Source organism: Blennius ocellaris (assembly GCF_963422515.1).
Source record: "Blennius ocellaris genome assembly, chromosome: 15".
Taxonomy (NCBI): Eukaryota; Metazoa; Chordata; class Actinopteri; order Blenniiformes; family Blenniidae; genus Blennius; species Blennius ocellaris.
In genome coordinates, this window is record NC_137664.1 from 11,143,789 (window position 1) to 11,168,342 (window position 24,554).

A 24,554-nucleotide genomic window follows, 5' to 3' on the forward strand; every position below is an offset into this window, starting at 1 on the left:
CAGATTTTTTTAATAGTTGGATCCTAATTCCATCAAAAATGTTACTTATTTACAATTTTTTTTTCTACAATTAAATTAGTTTTCACTCGGTGATTAAATTGTCAGTTTCATTCTCATTTTCTGCATCATGCACTGCTAACAACTAAAGCAGACACATAAAACATTCAGTGAATCTACAGAATTATCAACCTTCGCAGTTTAACAAAAGTTGAATAAAAAGGTTAAACTACACGACTTTAAAAAAAGAAAGAAAAAAACATCAAGAACATCATGGAGACGTACCGGAACGCTGCATTTGAATGAAATATTTATACATCTTTTTTTCTCTCGACAGCTTCATTTGAGGTCTTTATTTAGACCCATCCTGTCTGTAGGCGTTGAGCCAAAGCCACCGGAATCCCTCCGCCAACGACTTAATTACACATGCTTGTGATTAATGAAACAAACAAAAAGCGACACACATTGAGCCAAAACATCCCTGCAGAGGAAGAGGAAGTGATAAAGCGGCGCAGGTTTTTGCTCCCACACAACTCCCCTCTGGTCCTCTGGTCTAAAAGTCCTGTCTGCTTGTCTGCTTCCAGCCTACACTCCATAATTCAGTCGACCGTAGCAAACTCCTCCTCTCTCCGCCTGGGCCAACCACCGTCTCCCTCTCGCAGTCTCCCGGCTGCTCTGTAACTAGGGCAGCTGCACTGCAGAGATGCTCCGCTGGCACCGCGAGGGGTAAATACACTTTCACATCAGCTTATTTAATTCAACGTGCTACACCGCATTAGAATGCGGACGTGCATTCACACTGAATTTTAAAGTACACACAGGTGGAGCGACGGCAACCGTTTTCCAGTCAGGAAATAAAACTCAGGGGAAACCGTCATTAAAAAAAATTATTAAATTGCATGTGCAATGTGCACATTAAATATTTAAACATTCAGTCAGGAAAAAAAAAACCCAACAACAACAATGTTTTGGTGTTATGGATTTAAAGTTTATACAGGATTTTTTTTTTAGACAACCCTTGGATTGTCTCTATCCATCTATCTATCTAGCTATCTATCTATCTATCTATCTATTCGACTTTTTGCATTTCTATCATTTTGTTGCCTTAACAGGTGCAGACTAAAAAAAAACCCATTTCTGAGCCAATTCAACCAATTTTAGGGATTTTTTTATAGAGTGAAGCAATAAATCTTTAACAGGCAATCCGGTATTAATAAATCATACTTCGTCTGCAGATACTTCTTCAGGCTAAATGTTCTCTATGGAATATACAGCAACTATAGTCCAATTCTAGTCTTGTATTTCAAGATTAAGTTACCATAGTTAACATTTTGGAGGCAGGTATCAATGTTTATTCACTTTTGCATTTAGCGTTTCTGATTTTTTTTTTTTTTAAAGACAACTAGCGGATGTTTATTTGCACAAGAAAACAACCAAGATGTATTTTTATGGCTTTATGGCTGCAGCTGGGAAATAAACAGCAGTCAGGCATTTAATTATGGAAGGAGAGTCTTCCTCAGGTACTCGTTCTTGCTCCCTTTGTAGGGGAGATGTCAAAATTTATGGCCAAACAATCCCCCTGTTAAATTTTAAAGAAACCGTTTAATAAGAAACAACCACACACACATTTCCTCCCCCCCTTCTGCTTTCCCACTCTCTTTAAACAGTTGCTAATTGGATTTTTAAGTCAGCAGCTTTCTTTCATCATCGTCTCTGCCAGTGTAACAAGAGGGCTGCATAATATCTTGAATAAATCTGATAGTTCAGTACCGCTGGAAAATAGGCCAGTCTGACACACGACTTGTCTGCAAAGTCTAATCATTTCTCCGCAAAGAGGATACAGCTCGTGCGTGTCATCTCTGCTGGAAGTCTTCTTAGTTTGCGACACAGAAATCTTTTCCAAAGAGCTTCTCTCTCTCTCTCTCCGTCTCTCTCAGTCTCTCTTCAGAGCACACAGACGTTTGTGCTGTATTCCCCCTCTCAACTATCATTCTGGAAATGTCTGTCAGGTCGAGTCAGCCATCAAACCAGAAGAGACGGGCCCGGAGGTGACGTGAACGCAGGGAGTCTGATCCCACGGTGGCCATGATGCCGCTTGTTATGTATCACTTAGAGACTATAATGAGGTAAACGTCAATAGCAGCGGCTGATGTGTTGATGTTTGATGGACGTGGAGGAAACGTGTCAGTGAGAAATGAAGACACGATCGGAGGTGATGTTTGAGCTTCCATCTTGTCTTCGTTTCTTACTGTAGTTTTCCACAATTCTATCTGCAGAGTGGTGTGCGACACACAAGCTGAAAGAGCTTTCATGACAATATTGTGTCACTCTTAAGTCAGTCTCCAAAGAATTTAAAAGAGAAAAAAAACCAGCCACAGGTTCAATCAGGTAATTCAAACTGACAACAAAAGAAGAAGGAAGTCCAATTTGCATGATATTAGGTCCCGATTCAACTATGAGATAAATACCATCATCACAATTAGAATTGTCTGTTTGTAGATATGTCTTGAGCTTTCTTCTTCTAAATAACAGTGATATTTCTCTTGTTCCCAATTCACACCAAGTGTGACTGCACCAGTGCCACTTTGTCAACTTTGTGGTTTATGGTCATTTTTCTCTGGATTTCTGCCCGGTGGCCGTCATGTATGAAATAATTAGAAATGTCGATTAAATTTAAAAATGAATTAATCACACGATGTATTGCAAAATGTTGTGCCTGTTGATGTTGAGAGACATTTGCAATATATTGCGAAGCCTGTGTTGTTATTTGGCTTTAAATACCCACAAACTGTGGATTTCTAATGGTCAACCTTACAAACAAATATGTGGGTCAGAGGGATGCCCTTTCCCAGAATGCCTGTTTCCTTTTAATTGAAGGATTGAGAGAAAAGAAAAAAAAACTATTCATACTCTTTGAAACAGAAATTTGGAGGACTGAGCCCAATGTGTGATAGAAACTAAAACTATGTGTGACAATAAAACGGGTGAGATTTGGATGCTTGTCTCATGGTAGTGGTGTATTTTGTATTTTAGCAGTCCTGTGATTCATTTGCCGTCTTGACAAGCTGTGTGACCTTGTTCTGACACGTGCATGATGAATCAGGGTATTCCTCCTTGAGACTGCTGGGCAGATTTTAAGAGATGACAGAAATCTATTAAAGGCAGGGGGGCAGTGACAAACAACCAGACATGCTGCTCACACATTTACGCCCATAAAAGCAACTCATCTATGACAGAAATTTAAAAGATATATATATATATATATCAGCGTCTAGATTCACCAGAACAAATGTTATAAATAAATCAGCAGGAATAAGAATAAACATCTTAATAACAAGGGAGTGCAAGGAAAATACGACACCCCTGCACACTTACTTCAAAGCAGTGGTCGGTCAAAGTAGGTCTCCATCCTCCTCTTGCGCGAGACTTTGATCCGTCTTCGCGCACGCGGCGGGTTGCAAAACAAGCATCTGAGAAGGCGACGGATAAATAAATAAACAAATGAAAATACAACACGCGCTGCTCGACGCACACTTGACGCGAGATGCGCATGAGTGCAGCGGGTTTGCGGCTGAAATATTTGAAGGAACAAAAATGATGGCGAGGACAAGGGGGAGGGTCTGGAGCGGTCCGGTGTGGACGTCCGGAGACAGGCGCGTGTGGTGGTCCGCACACCGCCGCTCGAGCACCGTTTGGGTGTTGCGTCACGACGGCTTCAGCCAATCAGAAGAGGAGGGAGAGGGAGAGGGGGGGAGAGAGAGAGAGAAAGAGAGAGAGAGCGAGAGAGAAAGAGAGAGAAGTCCTGCAAGGACTCCAAGAAGAGTTCAAGCTTGCAAACACAATTGCGATTAAAAACAACAACAACAACACATGCAGCCGTGCAATTTATATTCTAGATTTTTAATAAAAATAAAATAAAAAAACAACAAAAAAAACCACACACACACACACTATATAATATATATATATATATATATATATATATATATATATATATATATATATATATATATATATATATATATATATATATATATATATATATGTGTGTGTGTGTATGTATGTATGTATATATATATGCCGTATATATTCTAGATTTAGACACTAATATGTAATTATCATGACTCACAATGAGGAACAATAAAACTGTTCATTAACACTGTTAAAAGTGTTAATTAACACTGGATATCCCTCATATCTTTTATCATGTCTTTATTTATTTATTTAATTTGCAGTTTACAAACAAATGATGTATAATACACCGTGTGTGTGTGTGTGTCATCTTTGTGACCGAAGCGATGATCTTATGATGCCTTGCAAAGAAAGGTTAACGAGTTTATTGCAAAAGGCTCAGGTGCATTGTGTTTGCTCTATAAACTGGCTCAGCTCGCCCTCTCGTGGTCAGATTAATGAACAGCAAGAGTAGGAATTTGTATCATTGACAATTGTTTTAACTCAAATCTATGAAATTCATTAACGACGATAAAGAACGAGAATTTTCTTTCGTCAGTCTATAGCTGTTACAGAAAATATGAATGCAACAGGAATGTGTGGATACGAACTAAAAATGCGCAGGGAAAACATGCAAACTTCACATAAAAAGTCACCAATTCAATCAGGAATATTCTTGTTGTAAGATATTAACTGCACAACACACACTTTGTGTTTTTTTGTCATGTTATGTTCCCAACTTAATCTTTTTCCTCTCTATGTCCTAATCCCTATGAGTACAGCAGAAAGCAGCCAAATCTAATGGAGTTGGCATTTTAATTATTTTTCTTCATATTAAATGCCATGAGACTATAGCTATACTATAAATAAAACTAAATTGACTTTGTTCAAAGTTTTTTTTCAGCCTGAGAACATGGGTCACTTATGTTTAAGTTCATCTAAGGACGACGCACAGATCTGATGGGCTTCCTGCCCATTTAAATTTGGTTAGTGTCTGAACCACTTCCTTTGCCAGCTTGTTCAGGATATTTTTAGAAAGACAAGCAAATAAAAATAGCCAAAGGTGAGACAGAAAGTTTGTTCCCAATCATGGTGTCCTTTGTGTATTCAATCTGAGCAGAGACTGCATCCTGTTATAAACTGCTGAGCATTTGTAAAGTCGTTAACCTATAATAACACAGCTTTTATGAACCAGACACATTTGCTATGAGAGCGTGCGTGCGCGCGCACACACACACACACACACACACACACACACACACACACACACACACACACACACACACACACACACACACACACACACACACACACACACACACACACACACACACACACACACACACACACACACACACACACACACACACACGCTCAGTGAAGGGCTTGTACGACCGGGTCTTAAGAGTAAATTAAAGGCAAAGACGATGGGGGCAAATATAACCTTATTTGAATAAATATATTTATGTCTGTATACATTTTTACAGTATGTACAAACATGTACAAAAGTCAGAGCGCTTCACACACTTGGCTTCAATATTTATATTTTCTCACCAAAAAACACTTTGACACTATACAGCCTTTAAAACAGGTGAGGCAGTGATCCAAACAAATCAGGATCAGTAAACATGGAGCCATTTCACATTTTACAGAGGCGCCAGATCAGATTACTTCAGCCTTATGTCAGAACCTGACGTACTTCCAACACATCTCTGGTTGGGGCCAAGATGATCGCAGGTCAGGTTCAGTCTGGGAGGTTTGCTCCATGAAGCACATGTTGGTAGAGATTGACACGCTGATATAGTCCTTTTTGTGTGTATTTCCCTTTCAGCTCCTGAAGATACACACATTTTTCCTGAAAAGATAAGGAACAACTTTATTGTGGTGCCATTAATATGGCTTTCTTCACATCATGCAGCATGCACGTGAACACGCATACCTCAAGCATCAATACAGGATTACTACATTGCAGGATACAATACATTATCCCTGTTTCGTTTTGGGTGTTTTTGTAACAAAAAACTATCAAGTGGTAAAGAAAATCTATAATCTTCAGAATAGTGTAACTGTTTGACTTTCTAAATGCTGAATATTAAAAGACTTGAAAACAGTGTTGTACCTGCAGTATTGGGTACCACACTCTAAGTGATCCCTGCAGCTGGCACCGACAGGTTTCATGCTGTTCCAGCGCCACAGTAGGGAACGTTTGGTCCGTTGGATCAAACCACTCCAGTTGTCAGGTACAGGCAGTGTATTGACCTGTAAACAGCAAATATGTGATTCTTTTATGAGTTCTTACAAACATCAAATCATTAAAGACTGCGATAAACCACACACAACCCCCCCCCCCCCCCAAAAACAGAGGTTATTAATTTACCTGAACAGCACAAATAAGAGATAGTACGACAGAGAAAATGATCACGTTCTCCTGAAGAGTCCTCATGATGTTGTTTGCAAGGCTGAGCTCGTCAGACGTGACTCCAGGCTGGCTGCTGCTCCCATGTCATTTTCTAGCAAGAGGCCATAACCCGGGTTGGGGAGGAGGAGTTACTCTCTGACTTATTCACTGATGTGTCGCATTAATGACGAGCAGAGGTTTGGCAGATCTCTCGCACTGCGGCAGTTATCAGTTTTATAGTGACGACTCCAGCCAAAGTTTATCGCCCGAGATGCAAAGTACACTTCAACCCGGGAATTGAGGACAACTCCACGTCCGAAGCGTCAATGTGTGCCATGAGCCGCAGACAGACAGCCACTTGCACATATACCTCCGTCCCAGAGTCTTTGAGAGATCGTGCAAACTCAAGATATTCGAGTATAAAGCATTTTCAAGGTCCAGGACCGAAATGACTTTTACTATGCCGGCACACTTAATCAGGCCTCCAGCTCATTAGATTAGACTGAGATTCAATAAAAGGCTACAAGTGCAAGAGAATGTTGAAATGAAAAACAAACAGTTGGAGTTGGACTGATTTGCCCTTTTGAATGGCATTATCTCCGTCTGCCCTCTTGTCTGTTTCCAATCAATCATAAAGAGGCCAATAACACGGATCTAAATATAACCACTTCAATGCATCGGGCTTGTTTTTGAACAAGCTCAAACTGAAAAGTCAACATCAAACACAACATATCATTTGTCAAATATTTACCACAGAACAAAGATAAGATTTAAGATGAAGAAAATGGATCTTAAAAACTTTTTATACAGCCTTTATAAAAACATTGTACGGTAGCTGACGTTACATTTATGAATTTTAGAAACTTCTGACATTTTGAGCTCTTTTAGCTCATTAAGGTGTATTTAGTTAACTTTTTGCCCCACATATCAAACATGGAACATGGAGGTGATCCAGCTAAAGCAAAAAGCATCAATAGTTCTTCTCTCTGCACGTCCTGAGACTCACTTCAAAAATGTTATCAGCTGCAGTGAACGACGGCAGCGGGGAACACGTTCGGATGTGACGCATTCTGACCCATCGTCTGATGAAGTGTCACATTGAGCAACAAGATGAGTTCACTTGGGAGTGTCTTTTTTTTTTTTAACGACTGGAGGAGTAGGAAAATGTATGAAATGACTCAAGCTGCTTTATCAAACAACTGTGAAGGTGTGTTGACATTTATTGACCACGCATTTCAGAGAACGGCGCAGCACGTTTATTGACGGCATGTAGCAAATGACACGATGTGCAAATTGTTATACAGGTGACCTATTGAGACTACTGCTTTTACTGCGGGATAGTAGAACGAGCAATATTATCTTTCACATAAAAAAAAAAATTACAAAAAATAAAATCAGACAATAGACACACGTCATCTGACCAGAGAATAGTGGTTACACAACGTTCAACAACGGGCACATTAAAGTGATACTGTGTGCTGCACTACAAATAGAATTCATCATGGAAAATGTATCCACAGCAGTAGGGAAAAAGAGCACTTTCAAACTAAAAACTTTCATTTAATGTCATAAAATACTGCACAAAGTGCCAGTAAAAACCAGTGCGTTTAGTAGAGAGAGGACAATTGTCGTGTGTCGAAACACTTGTTAGTAGTGTGGTGAGCACAAAGCTCTGCATACGCTCACGCTGACATCAAACTTTATAATCACAAATTCAGGGCAAAAAAACCCTCCAAATATACAAGAAATAGAATTATTCATTGTGTGAACCAAACATTTACAGAAAACCTTCCCTTTATTCTTCAGTCGGAGAAGCAATACTGGTTGGCTCTTATTTTATAGCACATGTACTGATCTACGTCAGCTCAGCTTCCACCACTCGTGGAGCGACTCCTGCAACATCAGTGACTACAGAACCTTTTCCTCTGCAAACACATTTATGGCTCGTTAAGACTGTGGAGTAACACCTGTAATAATTTGTTGCAATGGTTTTCTCTGTTTTATTTGATACGGGGCAGCAAGAACCACTTCAACCTCTTAATCCACCCAAATCAACCTCAATGAAAAGCCTGTATACGGAGTCCCAGCTATCGGTTTATCGTACCTTCAACACTGCCTATTGTTAACATTTTAAGTTGCAGCATCTCGTATACTACAGTACTCCCCCCATTACTCGCATTTATGACCGCTGCAACAGCAGGGCTGTGGAAATCTGTATCCTAATGACCGGGGTTGGAATATTTCGATCAGTGTGAGTACATAACAAAGCTTCGAGAGTAATTCTACTATATGCTCAATGACATTCTGCTCATTGAAGTCAAATAAAGTGCAGCAAACATGTGTTCATTGTTAAAGCCAATGGGGCACGCTGGAATATTAGATAAAAGTTAAAGGTTTATTTATTTACTGTGGTCTCCCATGACTGCTTCCCTTTGTCTTAATGAGTTCACGTCACTGGTATCTCACTTCCTCTCACCTTGTTGAAGAAGGATAAAGTCGTCCTCAAAGTTATAGAGCCATCCATTTGGGTTATGATTAACAATTTCAATTAATCTGTACTTGTCAGAGGAGGAGGTGTCGGAAAAGTTTCCACAGGAAAAACCGGCTTGTGGCGGCCAAGTGCTCATAGCGAGCGTATGAATCAGTTGTGGGACGTCAACAGTCGCATGTTCGACATTTTCACAGATCATTTTCTTGTCAGTTGTTCTACAGTTGCCATGTTTTGGTGAAAATAAAGTTTCAAAACACTTGATGGAATAAAAATGAATGAAAAAAAAAAACAGGGGAGGGAGTCCTGTTTTTGGTTTAACCTTCTTCGTGTACACACTTTCTGTAAAGCCTCCTTACATGGCTGTAATCTTCAGCCTTACAACCTTATATACAACCTATTATTTCTCCTTTTTCATCCTCACTTCTCAGATTGAGAAGTAAGAATAAAATGATGAGAAGAAAAACTTTTCAACCAAAAATCTAAGCGACTGGAACTTTAGATCCAGGTTCAAACGCAGTCCTCTTCTTTTTGCTTTTAGGAAAAAAACCAACCATCCGATTAATAAAAAGATTAAAAGATGAATACTTGTTACTTGGACTCCATAGTAAAAACCTCAGAAACCGTCCAACCCTTGACATTTTACTGCAAACATGGCTTTCCTCTTCCTTTCACACGTGCTTCGGTTCTACGATGTGAGGAGGGGCTGTCTCTCAGCAACAGTGCTCTGAAAAACAAACATGGAGAAAACACGTATTAACATTGGGATTTAAATTTTTTTTTACAAATACTTGTAACAATCCAACAAGCGTTTTCTCAGTGCTCCCAGCATACTGATCAAACCAACACATGCTGACCAAAGACGAATAATTACTATTAAAACAGCCTATTCACAACGGCGTTTCATATTTTGACAGTTGTCTGTGGTTATAAATGTTTACATTGGAAGGTTATTCAAACAGAATACATTTGTAGGTTTTCTTTGCCCCCCACCCAAAGTTCTTGTGTTCTACTTTGTTGGTCGATTTTAAACTAATCACGAGCACTCACCTCTGGGACTGTTTGCCGGCACATCAGTAACATGAAAACTCCCCCCAGTATGATGCCCAGACCGATCAGCATGAACGGGACGTTCTCCACAACGTTCGCCATCACAACCACCGATTGCAGCTTCTTGGCCGAGGCGTCGTCGATGACAACACTCTGGCGGGACCCAGAGCAAAAACAGTTTCAGAGACACAAACAAATGTAGAAGAATGTCACAATGTTCAAACGGCGCTCACTAGATACTTGAAAGGACATTTTTTTGAAGTGAGGGTCAGTTTGAACTAGAACCCTACCTTTAATTCATAAGACATGTGACCAAATTTGCGTGTGTTTCATAACTTGTAGCTAAAATATGTGTTGAAAGAGGATATATTTTCACTGAACTGCTGTAGGATATTGTTATTAGTGTTCAGCTTCAACAAAAGTAGCAAAACATGCTTAGAATGTGTTTATTATGTGATTAAATATGCTGTGAATGTTCTTTTATATTTGACCAAACTTTAAAATAAATGTATTCAGGTGTCAGAGTCTTTCAGTTTCTTGATAGTATATATAAAAAAAAACAGATTATAAATAAAAAAAGACAGACTGGAACAGCAAACAAAAATCAGCAGAAAATTAAAGGGATACAAAGAAATTAATGCGAGAGTTGCTGTTTAAACGAAGGAATTCAACAGTGAGGTGGATGTATAGTGAGACTGAACTGGGGCAGGAAAGGTCTTCACCAATAGACTGGCATTTAATTGTTTTCAATTTCTGAGTGTGACCTACCGATGTGTGCAGATGGGTGCTTAGTGGGTGTGTGTGTTCTTGTACCTCATTAAGATAAACTATAGGGAAGACCACCGTTTTCACATTTGCCGTTAGACTGAAAGAAAAACAAACAAACAAACAAAACGTCACACAATTATGTTTCTGCATATTAGATGACTCATAATGTCTCAGACAAATTCAGTGTGTCAAGTCTTTTTCATTTCCCGTTTCAATATGAAAGACAGATTCCCATTTACATTTTTCAAAGCAACTTCTGTCAGGACAAAGGTAGATTTCATCACAGGACGCTGTGTCACTCTTAACAGCTCGCACATCGGAGCTTTCTATTGGTGGAGCCCCCCACCCCCCACATTTCTGGTGGCTTTACGTTTTCCCGTCACAACTACACTCTACACTCTTTCAATTCTCCTCCAGCTTTGTCGTATCCGGTTTGTCCATCTCTTTAGCGCCGCCATTTTAAGAGCAGGGAGACCGTGCAGATTGTCTCGTGTCGCTCAAACCGACAAGATCGCCGTACTCCGATTGTGCGCACACTCACGTTCCCTTTCACATCACACTCTTCTGTCCTTTCTCACACGGCTGCTTAGAAAAGTAAACTTGGTATGAGATGTTCATGGGTTTGAATCCCATTGCAGACGTGATCCCCAAATAACGCGTTCACCCCCAACTGCCCCCCCTCCCCCAGTACTGCACTCTTACTAGTGTTTGGCATTACGTTTAACCGTTGTTAAATCCATAGAAATTAAACATTAGGAATTAAATAAAACATTTTCAGATGTTTGAAAAAATGTATAATAAAACAAAAAATTTTAAAATCCTCATTAGTCACAGTCTGAAGTCTGACTGTTTCAGAAGGCGGGTAAATGCACAAACAAGTGTCCAAAAGTCCACTCATGATGATGATGGTGGCAGAATTGCTTTACAGATATCTTGCTGGCAATTCTTCCCAAGTCATGATCGGTCATACTCAGATCAAAGCTGCAAATGACGCCGACGCAGTGACTCGAGAGTTTCACCGAAAATGTAAGTGCCGAGTCACACAAGAAGGAAGTGAAGGGCTTGATTACTTGAAAGTGGGGATTTTCTCCACGAACGCATTAATCTGGAGCCGTTTGGCCGCTTGCAGGATGATTCCCGTTAGCTGCAAAACAGAATGAAGACACACCCTCGTTATTTTTGTTATTTCACTCTGAGCCCCAACAATCTCTTTGCTTTTAAGAGTTTGGTCAGTCATTTTGAAGTTTACTCATCGAGTTCTCAGTGCGCCTTTAAACTTTACGCTGTCCCCAAATTATGTGTTTGAGGATCAAGTGTACTAAATGCTAAATATAAATGACGCTGTATGCGACAGTTACAAGCAGTTAAAGATTTGAAATGCATAATATGCATTTATAGAAGTTAGTGTTTGAAATGTGTTCATTTCTTTGCACCTATTTTGAAATAAAGTTGAAACTTTTGTTGTTTGTAAAGTTAAGAATATATATTAAATGACTAACAAATAATCAAAGCTTCATCTTTGTAGCTTATACTGAATTTAGTTATTTAATCATCAATCATAAACATATGGTGTAGAACAGTTTTTTTAATAATGAGATATTTGTATAATAAATTGTACGTCGACGACACGATGCAGTGCAGCTTTTTTTTATGATAATGACAAGGAAATATTGTTCCTTTTGTCCCGGCGTCCTGCCGATGGCCAGTTTGTTGGTAGATTTCTGAAGCTCACTGATACAAATCCATATAAAAAGCATTTGGAAAATACAAGGCAACAAACAAAAATTCAAACACCATTCGAATGAATTGAATGGATCAAATGTCGACTAATTCTAGATGTTTAGAGACACTCGTTGTTCTTTAAGATGTGTTTTCCCTGTCGGTTTATCAGATTTACCACCAACCCATCAAGTTATCACAGGAGTATTTATGATGAGGACTTATCTTTCGGGAGAGCTCCGTACCATGATCCCGTGCTTTAATATTTAACCACTGTTGACAAGAGAAGAGCTTTGACCTGCCAGTCACACTGCTGACATAACACCGCCATCTGGTGGCCAAAGTAGTCTAGCGCAGGTCTTCACCGCCACTATCAATAACGTAGCTATTCTTAAAAAGAAAAAGAAAAAAATCTATTATGAAGGTGTAAGTGTGGGAGTGGATGAGTCTTACTGGATGGACATCGATCACGGTCTGGTGTTCCTCCTTGTTAGGATTCATCCCAAATACGCCCTGAACAAAGTTCTCGTCGCCCTCGTAGAAGTGTGGCGAAGACATTATGATGGGAGCTCCTACACATGAAACAATTCCATACAAGGAGAGTAAATTTATGTGAAGTTTCCAACAAAAGACTCATTTTTGGGAATTAGAAGCATAAAGCAGCTCTGTGAAGAACATTTTCATGCGTGACACAATGAATCTTTGTTCTTATTTGGTTTGAAAAGAGCCGCGGCTCAGTGCGGTCCCCACCTTGTTTACATGTGCTCACATTCAGCACCCCCGAGCCCAGGCAGTTTCCGGCCGGCACACAAAAGCCTGCGTTGTCTGGGTTCACGGTGTGATTGGCGAACACCTTGCTGGGGGGACTGAATCGATACCCCGGGATCCCCTTCACCGTCACGTCGTCCTCGTACTCGGCATACAAAGACCTTAGGAACAGAGTCACATGCCCGCTAAGTCGTTGGACGCAGAATCAGTTCTATCAGGCTGACGGAATTACAAACAGGCGAGGTTTGTCTTAATTTCGTACACGAACTCTGTTGTAAGTCGATTTACTGAAAATCTGCTTGTTTTACAAAAAAGTGCGTTGTAGACTATTCGACCATTTAAATGCCTCAGAAAACATGGCTCTCGAACCTTTTCACAGCCTCAGTCAGCAGGAGGTTGGCCTGTACATGCTTCTTTTTATGACTTGTGTATTTAAATAGACCAAGGAAGACGGCATTTGAGGCTGTGAGTTAACAGTGACCTCCGGTAACAGGCTATTTTGAGCCATCCAGGATAAACCGGATTCATTAATCCAATATGCAGACCTGTTTAAAGTCAAGGGAAGGTTTTAGAAGAATGAAGTGGGGGGGGGGGGGGACTTTTCACGAGCAAGCACAGGCCAGAGGAGTAATACCAGGAATGTGGAATAATCCTCTGGCAAATGAGGACACGAGCCGAGCGTTGCTCGGTCTCGTCCTCCGTCGTCTGTCCAACAGTGGTCGGGCCGACTCACCTGCACATATCAGAGGAGAACATGTAGAGCAATTCATTCTTGGAGATGATGGGATGGAAAGACGCTCCATTGGTTCCATTGATCATATTACACTGGTCAGATGTCCACCAATTCAAAGAGCTGCAGGCAGAAAAACAAAAATAATATCATTAAGAGTTTTTGTGTGTGCGTACGAAACCCTAGTCAACCGTGCCCCCTTTTTAAAAACCGGTTCCGTCTCTTGTTGTGTATATATGACATTACATGTTGCCCTGACTGGATTCATTGTGTGAGATGATATCTTCTACCTTTCACCATTCCACGATTCCACTCGAGCAAAGTCTTTGTAGCTCTGTGCGCCAGTGGAGAACACGTATTGTCCGTCATTTGAAGCATTGCTCTGGTTGAAGGAAAAGATGAGAATCGCAGTGATAAACATGTCTTCTTCAAGCACCTGTTACATCTGTGGATTTTATGTGGTATTTATTCACTTGAGACAACATCCTCTGTGCAATTTTTGAACTATGAAGGACCATCATGATTGTCAAGAAACAAATGCATTATTAGATGCTTAAATGAGACCTTATAAAAGAGTCCGAACACGTCATCCAGCTCGGGTCTAAAAACTTTTAAGGCTTTCAGAAGGGCGTCTTCATATCCCCAAAGCAGCTCGCCCACTGTGCGGGTGGTAAACAGCCCTTCTCCGCTGGATCTCATGTAGGCAGCGATCAGATTGGCCAGTATAGGATGGTCTTTGAATCTCTTCATCACCGTCTAGTAGGAGCAGGAAAAGCATCAGTGTCAATTAAAAGCAGCCAACAGTGCAAAATGCATACTTGTAACACAAAGCAGAAAGATAATGTCCTTATACAGAAACATGTAAGGCAATTTACTTCATAGGAAAACACATCATTCTTAAAGTCAAGAGGAAACAAAGGATTTACATATTAAAACATTAAAAAACAATACAAAGACATTTGTTTATTACAACACTACAATAAACAGGCTGATTAGGCCTCATTGTATCAATGATTCATCAAGCCAGTTTCATTACATCTGTAAATATAAGGCCAAGTAAACAATGCACATTGCTGGAAATAAAAATTTTAATCTGATATTTTTCTGCATAATGTTGATAAAACATTTTTCGGTGCTCCTGTGTTGTAAAACAATTCTTTAACCCACCATGGCCGGGACGTTAACGGTCCTGATGAGGTCACTCTCTGGACCTCGGGACATGTTTCGCTGGAAGATGTAGGTCTTAGTGTTGACGGCTGCTACCTTAGTGCCATTATCTTGGAAGTTCACTTCCTCCATGGGCCGGTACTCTCTGTGTGGATAGAAACAGACAGTTTCAGCACATGACACCCACTTCCCTTTTACACGTGCATGCGCAATGTTGACAAATGACTCAGGATCAAACCGACATGTGACATGACCACCTTGCGACACACAAAATTAGGATGTAAAATTCAATTACCATGGCAAATAATGTCAGATTTACAGGGCGAGTTTTGTCTGAGGATGTTTTTCTCCTTTCACATGACCAACAAATGTTACTTTTTACTTGGTTGCGACTGATGCAATTACTAAGAAAGGAAAACCCCTAACTTTTCACTCCAAATCTCAACTTTTTCCTAGCGATGACCGAGTATTTATGCACTATAAGTACCAAAGTTCATCAGAGCAAAGTGAGACACACTAGAATAATACAATATCAGAGGGGAATTTACATGTTTTCTTTGCATGTCTGTGGATTTTCCTCCAGGTTCCTTCAATAGTCCAATACCATGTATATGCAGTTAATTAATAATTCTTAAATAGATGTGAATGTGTATATGTGAGACTATTTGTTTGTCCGAGCTTGTCCTCTGATGAACTGGCATTTGTATCATATATCAAGCCATAGTTCAGGGATCAGTTCCAGTTCCTCTTCCTTGCTTCACATTAATGACAGTTTGTATGTCTTTGTAGCACATAAAACATGAAAGTGCTGCATGTTGGTGCTTTTTCACTTTTGTCATCATTCAGCTGCCTTCACACCTTAACTTATTTATTCACTTTACTGCGACATGCCGTTTATGAGACGTGTAAATATGTACCCTCGCTCCTGTCCTTACCTATATGTATAGGGCCCGATCTCCACCACAGCCGGCCTTTCACCGTCCAGCACCTCCAGAGGATTTGTCACATTGAAGAAGTAAAACTGCATGTAGATAGGTGCTGGTGGGTCCCGCCACGCCTCAAAGGCATCTGTACCGTTTTTCAGTACTACTTCCTATAGGGGCACAAAGGGCAGTGGGTTAAAAATGAGTGAATTCAGGAGAACAAAGTGCTGATGAGAAGCTGCTTCAGATCACATGACTGAATGGAGTCACTGCATGAACCTTGCTTCAGAAATCCACTGTGCACTACTGTCACGTGACGTCAATCAAACCCAAAATCCGTTAAATGAGGTGAAATCATGCTTAAAAAAAACGTTTACAACAAAAACACGGGTGAAATGATACTCATTTAATTGTCGATTTAAAAGCTACGTGTTGGCTAAAGTTAACAAAGATAAACACACTTGGAAATACAGAGCTCTTTATAAAATGTACCTGCCGTCAACGTCACAACAGGTTAGTAACAGACAAGCTTCCTAAAACCACCTACAGTAAAACATTTAACTAAGTGAATACACTTAAAGCCTTTAGGTAGTACGTTTCACGAATACAAAATAAACGGAGCATGCTAATAGCATTAGCAGCCACCAAAATGTCAACGTTTACCTTTTTGACCACAGCCTGTATGAAATGTGGAAACACGGTGGACAACACTAAGGAGATCCCGAGGATCAACAAGAGGAGAGAAAACACCCCCATGCTGTAAACGCAGCATGATTTGAGCAGCATGGCGGGACGGCAATAGACTACAGCAGCGCTATCTCTGACAGCAGCGCCTCACAGACACTGAGCTGTTGTTGTTTTCATGGCCCAGGAGCTTGCTCAGTGGAGCAAAGACACACTTCCGGTTAGAGATGAGTCACCGTCGCCGTCACCGTCACCACCACATCCGCCTTGTAGAAAGTCGTGGATTTCCTGAGAAAAAAGCATCCGTGACTGATACACCAAAAAGCTTCATTTTTTTAAGCACTTTTATTAAATACGTGTTATTCGGGACCATATTGGACTGGAAGAGTTTACTAGTTAGTAGCATTACACACGTAATCCCCTCCCCGTACTAGAACGTTGTCGAAGCCAGATTGCAGTGGAGGGATTCATCTTGTGTACGAACACTCTTTGGTCGAAATTTCAGTGGCTTCGTCCGAATTCCCGCTACACCACTCCCTACGAAGAGGGTCAGGCATGCGGCCCGCAGGCCAAAACTGGCCCCTGAGGCGGTCCAGTGCGGCCTGCTGGATGACTTTGCAAAGTGAAATAAATAGAAATACATGTATTAACTGCATTGTCGTTAGTAATAAGATGCACAAGTAAACAGTTGATTGCAATCAGATGCACCAGTGGAAGTTATTTACATTTTTTGCTAAAGAAACGTCATTAATATCACTTCATAGGGGAGATCAGGAGGGGAGCTGGTGAAAACCTGCACCCTGCAGAAAATGTGCAGAAATGTCTTCAGCAAAGAGTCTTCTGTGCTGGTCAGATGATGGCTGAAATAATATTTCACAGAGGGTGCATTCTTGAAAAGGTAGGTCAATAGTCTGGGACAATTGATTTTGAAGATCTGTGCAAAGTTTTTCACTCCTCATACAGAGGCATCTGAACATAGCAGAATATTATTTTAAAAAATGTCGGGATGTTTCAGATATGTTATACTTAAACGATACTGAAAAGGTTTAAAAAATATTTAATTTGCATCTTCATTGTGACAAAGAGAAACATGTGATCGTTGAGAAATTCTAATATTTTGATCAACTATAAACTGGATTTTTGTGACTTATAAGCGAAAAGCATAAACAAGAAAGAAATATATTGTGATAGAGAGATTACACCTGTAAATCCCATGTCCGTCATTCATATCTTACCTGAGAGGTGCAAACTAAAGCTCTGGCAATATAGATAGTCTACATGTTTCTTAACATAGTTTGTTGTGTATGGCGGTAAAAAAAAAAAAAAAAAAAAAAGCGCTCTTTATAAAGACGACATGTGTACAGTATTTAATATAACAACATTCCATGTACAGACCACCAACATGCTGTTCATAGGTTGTCCACTAGGTGTCACTGTCTTGGCACCTAATGAGGCGCCACTTCCTTCATTCTTTGTTGCCTATAAAGTGAAATTATAGTCCTTGGTGAGTCACACTTGATACAAAAGGAGACACACCTTTGCTAAACAAACTAACTCATAAACAAGTATTCATGCTATGATATCAATGTCTAATATTGGATTTTGTATTGCATGTGTGTGCAGATAACCATGTTAAATAATATTCTTGATATTTAACTAATGTTTATACTCACCCATTAAGTAATTTCGGCCTAAAATTGGACCTATGTCTATACTGATTGAACATAAATTGTGAAATTAGATGATTTAGACAGCATCTTATTCAAATTGATTTGGTCAATTAAAATTTGGAAGTACCGGTATGCTTTACATGGTTTTGGAAAGAGAGATGTATTGGTATCTACTCTAATACATCATCTCATCCTCCCTGTATCAGCAGGACAGTCTTTACAGCTCAGACAGGTTCTGACCTGCATGAAATTAGCTTCATTGCAGTACTGTTGCAACATGGGCCCATAACGTCAAGATGACATCTTTGACTGACAATGTTTCACAACTCAAGAGGTGAGACATGCCGTGTGTACACAAACAGCAAGCGATGTGATAAAGAGGCATTCTACAAATAGAAAAAAAAAAACATAATTACTACACCAAATCATTGTTTCCTTATAGCAGTTGGAGCAAGCCTTTAACAGACATTTTTTTCAGAAGTGTCTGACTGTGGTGTTACTGATCCTGTCATTAATACTAACCATGGACATGGTGTGTAATATATGTTGTGGGTTGGGCAAAGACATCGTATGAAGATCCAGTTCAACACTACTGCAATGTGTAAAGGCCACAAGCACAGGACACTGTGAACAACATAGAAGAAAACAGCATGAATAATATTTATGTAACTTCCAGAAACAATGTACATCAACATGGAATATTATCTAACTGCGGGATTAAAAAAAAAATGGGGCAGGATCAGCCACCCCTCAAAGGTTGAATCACCTTGCACTCCAACTGGACCAACTTCCATAGTGCACATGCATTGTCTCATACCAAGCAGTCATTTTTAGTTGAATGGCTGGCATTATTGCCACAGACAAGCATTTAAACGAAAATCAAAAAGCAGGAAACAACAAGTTGGGGCAGGCATAAACAACCAAACCAGGTAGATGTTCCCAGACACACAAGCTAAACCAAAACTCAAAGAACCAGTATAGTAGTTATAAAAAAAAAAAAAAACCCACCACATCACAGACAATTAAATCAAAATTAAAAGACTTGGATATACATTGCTGGGGTAGCTATTATGAATTCCACAAATCTATGCTTTATTAAAATCAGCTTAGCTTTGCATTCATCTTATTTCATTTTACTATGATATCTTCACAAAAACAAGTGTTGTGGGAGACTTTTAATATCCCCGGGAGAGGTCAATACTCAGCAAAATAGCATTTGAACCTCCAGCTGTAGAAAACGTAGCACCAAGTAAATGGATTCCTTTGTTTGGCTTTCCTGGCGGAGCAGCGTGATAGTTCTGCTCTCCTGTGGCGGTGTGGGGGTGATGTTTGGGGGGGGGGGGTGCTCCTGCCCCCTCGCTCCATGAATGGGGCACAATGGGGAACACAAGCGGGCTCGCTCGCCGCGGTCTCGAGAGCACTGGGCTGGCAGAGTGACGTCACTTTCCTAAACCGGGCAAGCGGCCGTTGAGCGGAGCGGAGTCTTCCCGAGTCCTCCCGAGTCCTCCCGAGTTTCCCCGAGTCCCGAGCGAGAGGCGAGAACGGCTCAACTTTTAATGTATGCGGGCCGAGCCGAGCCGAGCAGAGCCGCCGTGTGCAGTCGGGCAGTTTTCCCTCTCCTTTATGCATCCTCCCGGTCGACTGATTTCCACCACGACTCGCTGCTTCCTCACTTATTCAGCCGCTCGTCTGGTTTTGTCTTAAAAAAAAAAAAAAAGAAGAAGAAAAAAAAAGCGATTGTCTGTTTTGTGTGTCCAGCTTTCCTGCCAGTCCAACACACAACAGAGGTAAGTGTGTCCGCTCGTTAACTTCGTGTTGGGAGTTGGAGTGATGCTTCGGTATTTTCCAGCGTTTTTAAAAAGCCTCGCAAGTGAAGTGTTTGGTGGTTGAATTGTGAAGGGGGAAAGCTCCTGTGTGTTCAGTTAACAGAGCATTTAATCTGACAACCGAAGTGTTTGTTTTACATTGATGCACGACGGCGAACGAGCTGCAACTTCAACCACAACATCCATGCAACAATCCCTCTTGTTAATTTAGCCAGTGTGCACGGATGCAAATAGAACTTTACTTTGTTAAATCGTGAATTGGTTGTTTACTTAATTCTTTGCAACAGAAAGGATTCTGACAATGGGGTTTAGATTTGTTTGCTTTCCTTCATTGTAGATGCAGCTACTCTTAATTGTTAACAGAAACGTATCTTTTCACTCTTGGTTCATGTTTGGTTATTATGTCACTCGGTTATATTGAATGTAATCATGTTCACACTCGATTTACAAATGTGGGATTTAGTTTAATCTGAATGGATTGGATGTTGGTGGAGTCAAGGTATTACTGTTCATAATAATAAAAACAAAACAACAACAAAAAAACAAACACCTACAGCCCATCTCCTCTGGTATTGGGTGTCTTCCCACATGCTGATCTAAATAAGACTTTGTTCCTTGAGAATCCATGTCAAGATGCATTTATCGGTGATAGCTCTCACAGACTATTCTATCCTTGAATATGCAGTGAGAATTAATATTTCCTTATAATGGATCAGTGATTAACCTTCTTCCAAAGGAAACTGCAATATTGGAATGTCTTCTTGAATACTTGACATGCCAGCATTCATTAACCCGTTCATCAAAGTATGGACCGTACACCTCTGCTTTTTCCAATATTTGTACTTATTATATGTGACTGAGAGTGGATCCATCCCCACACCTCCCTTTTTTGCTGGTTCAAAGTATTATCCATGTAGATTGCGCAGGCGTATGGTTTTTGCTGAGCTGTCTGTTGTTGGTGCGTTAACCAAAAACTAAAACTGAATGAAGAATAGCTCATATTACGACCAACAAGTAAAATGATGGAATCAATCACAACCGACAAGGTAACATAAAATGTGACCATTCTTCAGTGTTTCATTTGTACCTATTTACATCATTTGTTTCTTCTTTTTTTACATGGAAATGATCCAAAATACAGCTAAACAGGGTAATCATGGAGCGAGAATAATAATAAATAGCATATATAGCATATAATATTTAGGACAGTAAAACAAACATACTCTGAAATGAACGTCATGTATTTAAGTTTGAACCGTAAGTTTGAAGCTTGTTTTCCAGATTTGTAGTCGCACCTATACTTCATAGCTGCGGAGCTCGTGGTGAATGCACACATTTTTCAGATGTTATTCCTTCAAACCAGACTGCCAGTAATCAGTTGGGGATCTCAGCAGAAACACAGGCAGACATAGATGACCCCTGGAAACAGTGATAATGCAGTAAGTAAACAGTCTAACTTTGGCTGGAATGCTCCGAAGGATATTTTGGGGTTAAAATCATCGACGAGGTCATTTCAGGCATGAAAAACTGGAAACTGCTCCAGGCCGCCAGGGCGCAAAAATACAGTCACCAGACATCCCCAAGGGTTTAACAGTGATTTATAACATCCTTGCAGGAAACAATACAAGCCAGAGACCATTTTCTGCAACAGGTTTAAATTAGAATTGCATGTGGTGAGATCGACTCCCAAAACCTGCTATAAGTGAAAGTTGCTATATTCAATATCTGTTACAACTTGCATTCAAGGCTCTTGTTACATTTTTCTACAGGAATATGGCTTTAATAAACCTCATATTTCAGTTTGTTCTTTTCTATAATAGACTTATTAAATTTACTGAGGCTATACACTGTGTTCCATATCGGAGTAATACAGAAGTCCACAAGTTCGATCCTCAGAAACACTAAAGCGCATTTAAAATGGGAGTTCACATCACTGACGCCAAGTTTAAACATGTGTTCTTTGGGATTTTTTTTTTCTCTCTTCGCAGCCTTGACTGAGTGATTGAGAGAGTGACTGCATGGATCGAGCTGAACATGAAGAGCCTTAAAGCCAAGTTTAGAAAAACCGATGTAAGTACCGTAACATATGGTTATGACTATGAAAATATGTGCGGACATACAGATGTGTCTGTGTGTGTGTGTGTCACTGTCTGTACATGTACAGTCTTGGATAATTCCTAGACGTTTGGGCTTTGCGGCTCATGCTCACTGGACGTTTTGGTATCTGTAAAGTACAATTTCTCACATGAACATTTCAGGACCTAAGTTTGGTGATCTATTGTGGGCGGTGTTATGTATATGACAGAGTTTTACTCAGCGAGGCAATGCAGTGACTGTACGCTCTTCTTATTGAATCACTATGGAAAGCTTGCATTTTCTTCTTCTTTTTTTTTTTTTTGGAGGGGAATAATCCCACAAAGACCACAGATATCCACAGATAGTCCGGCTCTGCATTTGCTCCAGATGAGGATTTGATCCCGCTGACTATGAATCAGTCTTCAGGGAGGCATTTCTTCACGTTACTTCAGTCATTCATTTGGTCACAGTCTGAGATGCTCTACGCTCACAGGAAGTGAGGCGTCTCCACTGTGTCTGACTCATCTGCTGTCACGGTGACCGTAATGACACAGAGCCAAAAAAACTCCAGACAGGAAAAGTCTGGAAGGGTTTGCTGGATGAATGGGGCGAGCGTCAGGAGATTGAGGGCGTGTCCGAAGTATAGGAGTTGGCAAAATATTTGAAGGATTCTCCTAATGAGACGTTTGGCTTCCATAGAGTTTTCCTGAGATTAAGAGTGCGTGGCAGAGCAGGATAGAGGGCTCTGGTTTAAATACGAACTGCTGAGACTTGAGAACTAGCGCCGGAGAGGAAGAAATAGGTGGAGAGGATCTCCGCCTTGGTTCAACTATACCGACTGCAGAAATGACCAGGCAGGGAGCTCAATGTCTGTGAGTGGAGACCCACCTGTAGGACAATTAGGGGAAAAAACCCAAACACAATGGGTATTCAAAGTTACTCAGGAAGAATTTTGTTTGAGAGAAGATGAACAGGAAGAAAGAAAGCACGCATTTGATTTTGATCAATGTTCAGTTTTGCGTGTGGCCCCTCCCTGCTTAATATTAGCAAAGTATTCCAAATTCAGTCAGCTATGTGAAGCACTACAACAGCGTTCATTGTTCTGGAAAATGTTGAATCCAGCTTTGGCCTGCAAGGTCAAATAGTTCCTTCTTGGTGAGTGAAACTGGAGGGTTTCAGCCTCACCTTTTATCAGGCGTTCTCCTGTCAGAACCTGCACCGTGTAAGCAAAAAGCTGGTACATGGTTTGAGACGCTTTAGGACCGGAGAGCTCGTCCTCACTGAAATATCCAGTCGTAGGCGGCAGGAGAGAAGAAAGGGGAGAGCGGTGGATGTGAATGTTGCTTAGAAACACAACTGATGCCGCTTGCCATCATGCATGCATGCATGCCTTCGCACACCTCCCACCCACAATGTCGCACTTTGTCTCATTTTATGTAATAAATCCTCATTTTCATATGTGCACGCTGATGGCGATTGGAACAGGAAACTACTGTCCTGTTGTACTGTATTAATTACAGTCAAGCGTTGATAGACGATCTCTGGTTGGCACTCTGAGGTAATAAGGCATTAGTATCATCATTTTGTGTGACTTCTTAGTTACCCTGAGTCATGTAGTTGTGATTTTGTGCCTTTTTTTGGAGTAATTTTCTGTTTCTTTGAACGGGGGAAGAGTCTGTGATGGATTGGAGTTCGACAGATTTCACATATATGCAGGCTGGGTTCAAAACGGAAAGTATGGGACCAGGAAGGGGGACATACGTGAAGTTGCAGTTGCTGTAATCTCCCCTCCCTGCATTTCATATTCCGCCCCTGGAAGGCTGACTCTGCGGCCTGATGAAACACATTCACACTAACCAACCAAATGAGGTTAAAGTTACCAGGTTTCTGGCTCGGTGTGGAAATATCTTCAGTGATCATTCTTCATTGTGTAAAGTATCTCTTAAGGTTTTTTGGGTTTATGGCATTGTTTGTTTTTTTTATCCCTTTATTGCAGTTTTAAATCCCTTCGCAATCTCTTGTGGTCTTTTTGCCTTTCTGTGGTTTTTATGCTGGTCTTTTTGATAATTAGGCATCTCTTGGGTCATTTTGTCTCACTTTCAGGGCCCGCAGAGATTTAAGGTCAGTTCTTGATGAGCTCATTCAGTAATCAGTGAACAGTCCAGAGTTGGTGATTACAACAAATGTGTACAGTTAAGACAACTGCAGCAAAATAAATCTTCACAGGATAACATGTTTATCCACGCAAATAGTTGTTCCACTGCTTTTTATAGAAACCCGGAAAGTTCCAATAGAAAGAAAATATCTCTTTAGTTCTATTTTGAGCTCTGTGTGTATGT

General features: G+C 40.5%; 2 protein-coding genes across 3 annotated transcripts in view; one reads left to right on the plus strand and one right to left on the minus strand.

Moving 5' to 3' along the window:
- Positions 1-7,543: 7,543 nt before the first annotated feature.
- On the minus strand, positions 7,544-16,816 carry scarb2c (scavenger receptor class B, member 2c). Of its 2 annotated transcripts, XM_080510687.1 has the most exons (12): positions 16,623-16,816; positions 15,972-16,129; positions 15,037-15,181; positions 14,434-14,625; positions 14,160-14,251; positions 13,873-13,992; positions 13,122-13,300; positions 12,825-12,943; positions 11,723-11,796; positions 10,698-10,749; positions 9,885-10,037; positions 7,544-9,561 (listed from the first exon to the last, which is right to left on the minus strand). In XM_080510687.1, the coding sequence occupies exons 1-12, from the start codon at positions 16,743-16,745 to the stop codon at positions 9,523-9,525; spliced, it is 1,446 nt and encodes a 481-aa protein (XP_080366813.1). In that variant the 5' UTR covers positions 16,746-16,816; the 3' UTR covers positions 7,544-9,522. The 2 variants fall into 2 exon arrangements, with proteins under 2 accessions (XP_080366813.1, XP_080366814.1); XM_080510688.1 differs by lacking the exons at positions 7,544-9,561; positions 9,885-10,037; positions 10,698-10,749; positions 11,723-11,796 and adding an exon at positions 11,803-12,644.
- A 2,929-nt stretch (positions 16,817-19,745) lies between these two features.
- The window catches only part of rai14 (retinoic acid induced 14), a 38,661-nt gene continuing 33,852 nt past the window's right edge, over positions 19,746-24,554 (plus strand). Inside the window, exons 1-2 of the mRNA XM_080510431.1 lie at positions 19,746-20,100; positions 22,128-22,209. Coding sequence (XP_080366557.1) covers positions 22,174-22,209 — 36 coding nt within the window. The 5' untranslated portion in view covers positions 19,746-20,100; positions 22,128-22,173. The remainder of the gene's footprint in view (positions 20,101-22,127; positions 22,210-24,554) is intronic.

What these genes read in the sequence shown, in the direction of transcription:
- scarb2c (XM_080510687.1), bottom strand. Translation starts at nt 16,745, where the DNA reads ATGCTGCTCAAATCATGCTGCGTTTACAGCATGGGGGTGTTTTCTCTC. An exon ending in CTATAGTTTATCTTAATGAG is followed by an intron (nt 10,038 to 10,697) that starts GTACAAGAACAC and finishes GGGTCCCGCCAG; the next exon opens with AGTGTTGTCATCGACGACGC. An exon ending in GCCGGCAAACAGTCCCAGAG is followed by an intron (nt 9,562 to 9,884) that starts GTGAGTGCTCGT and finishes TTTGTTTTTCAG; the next exon opens with AGCACTGTTGCTGAGAGACA.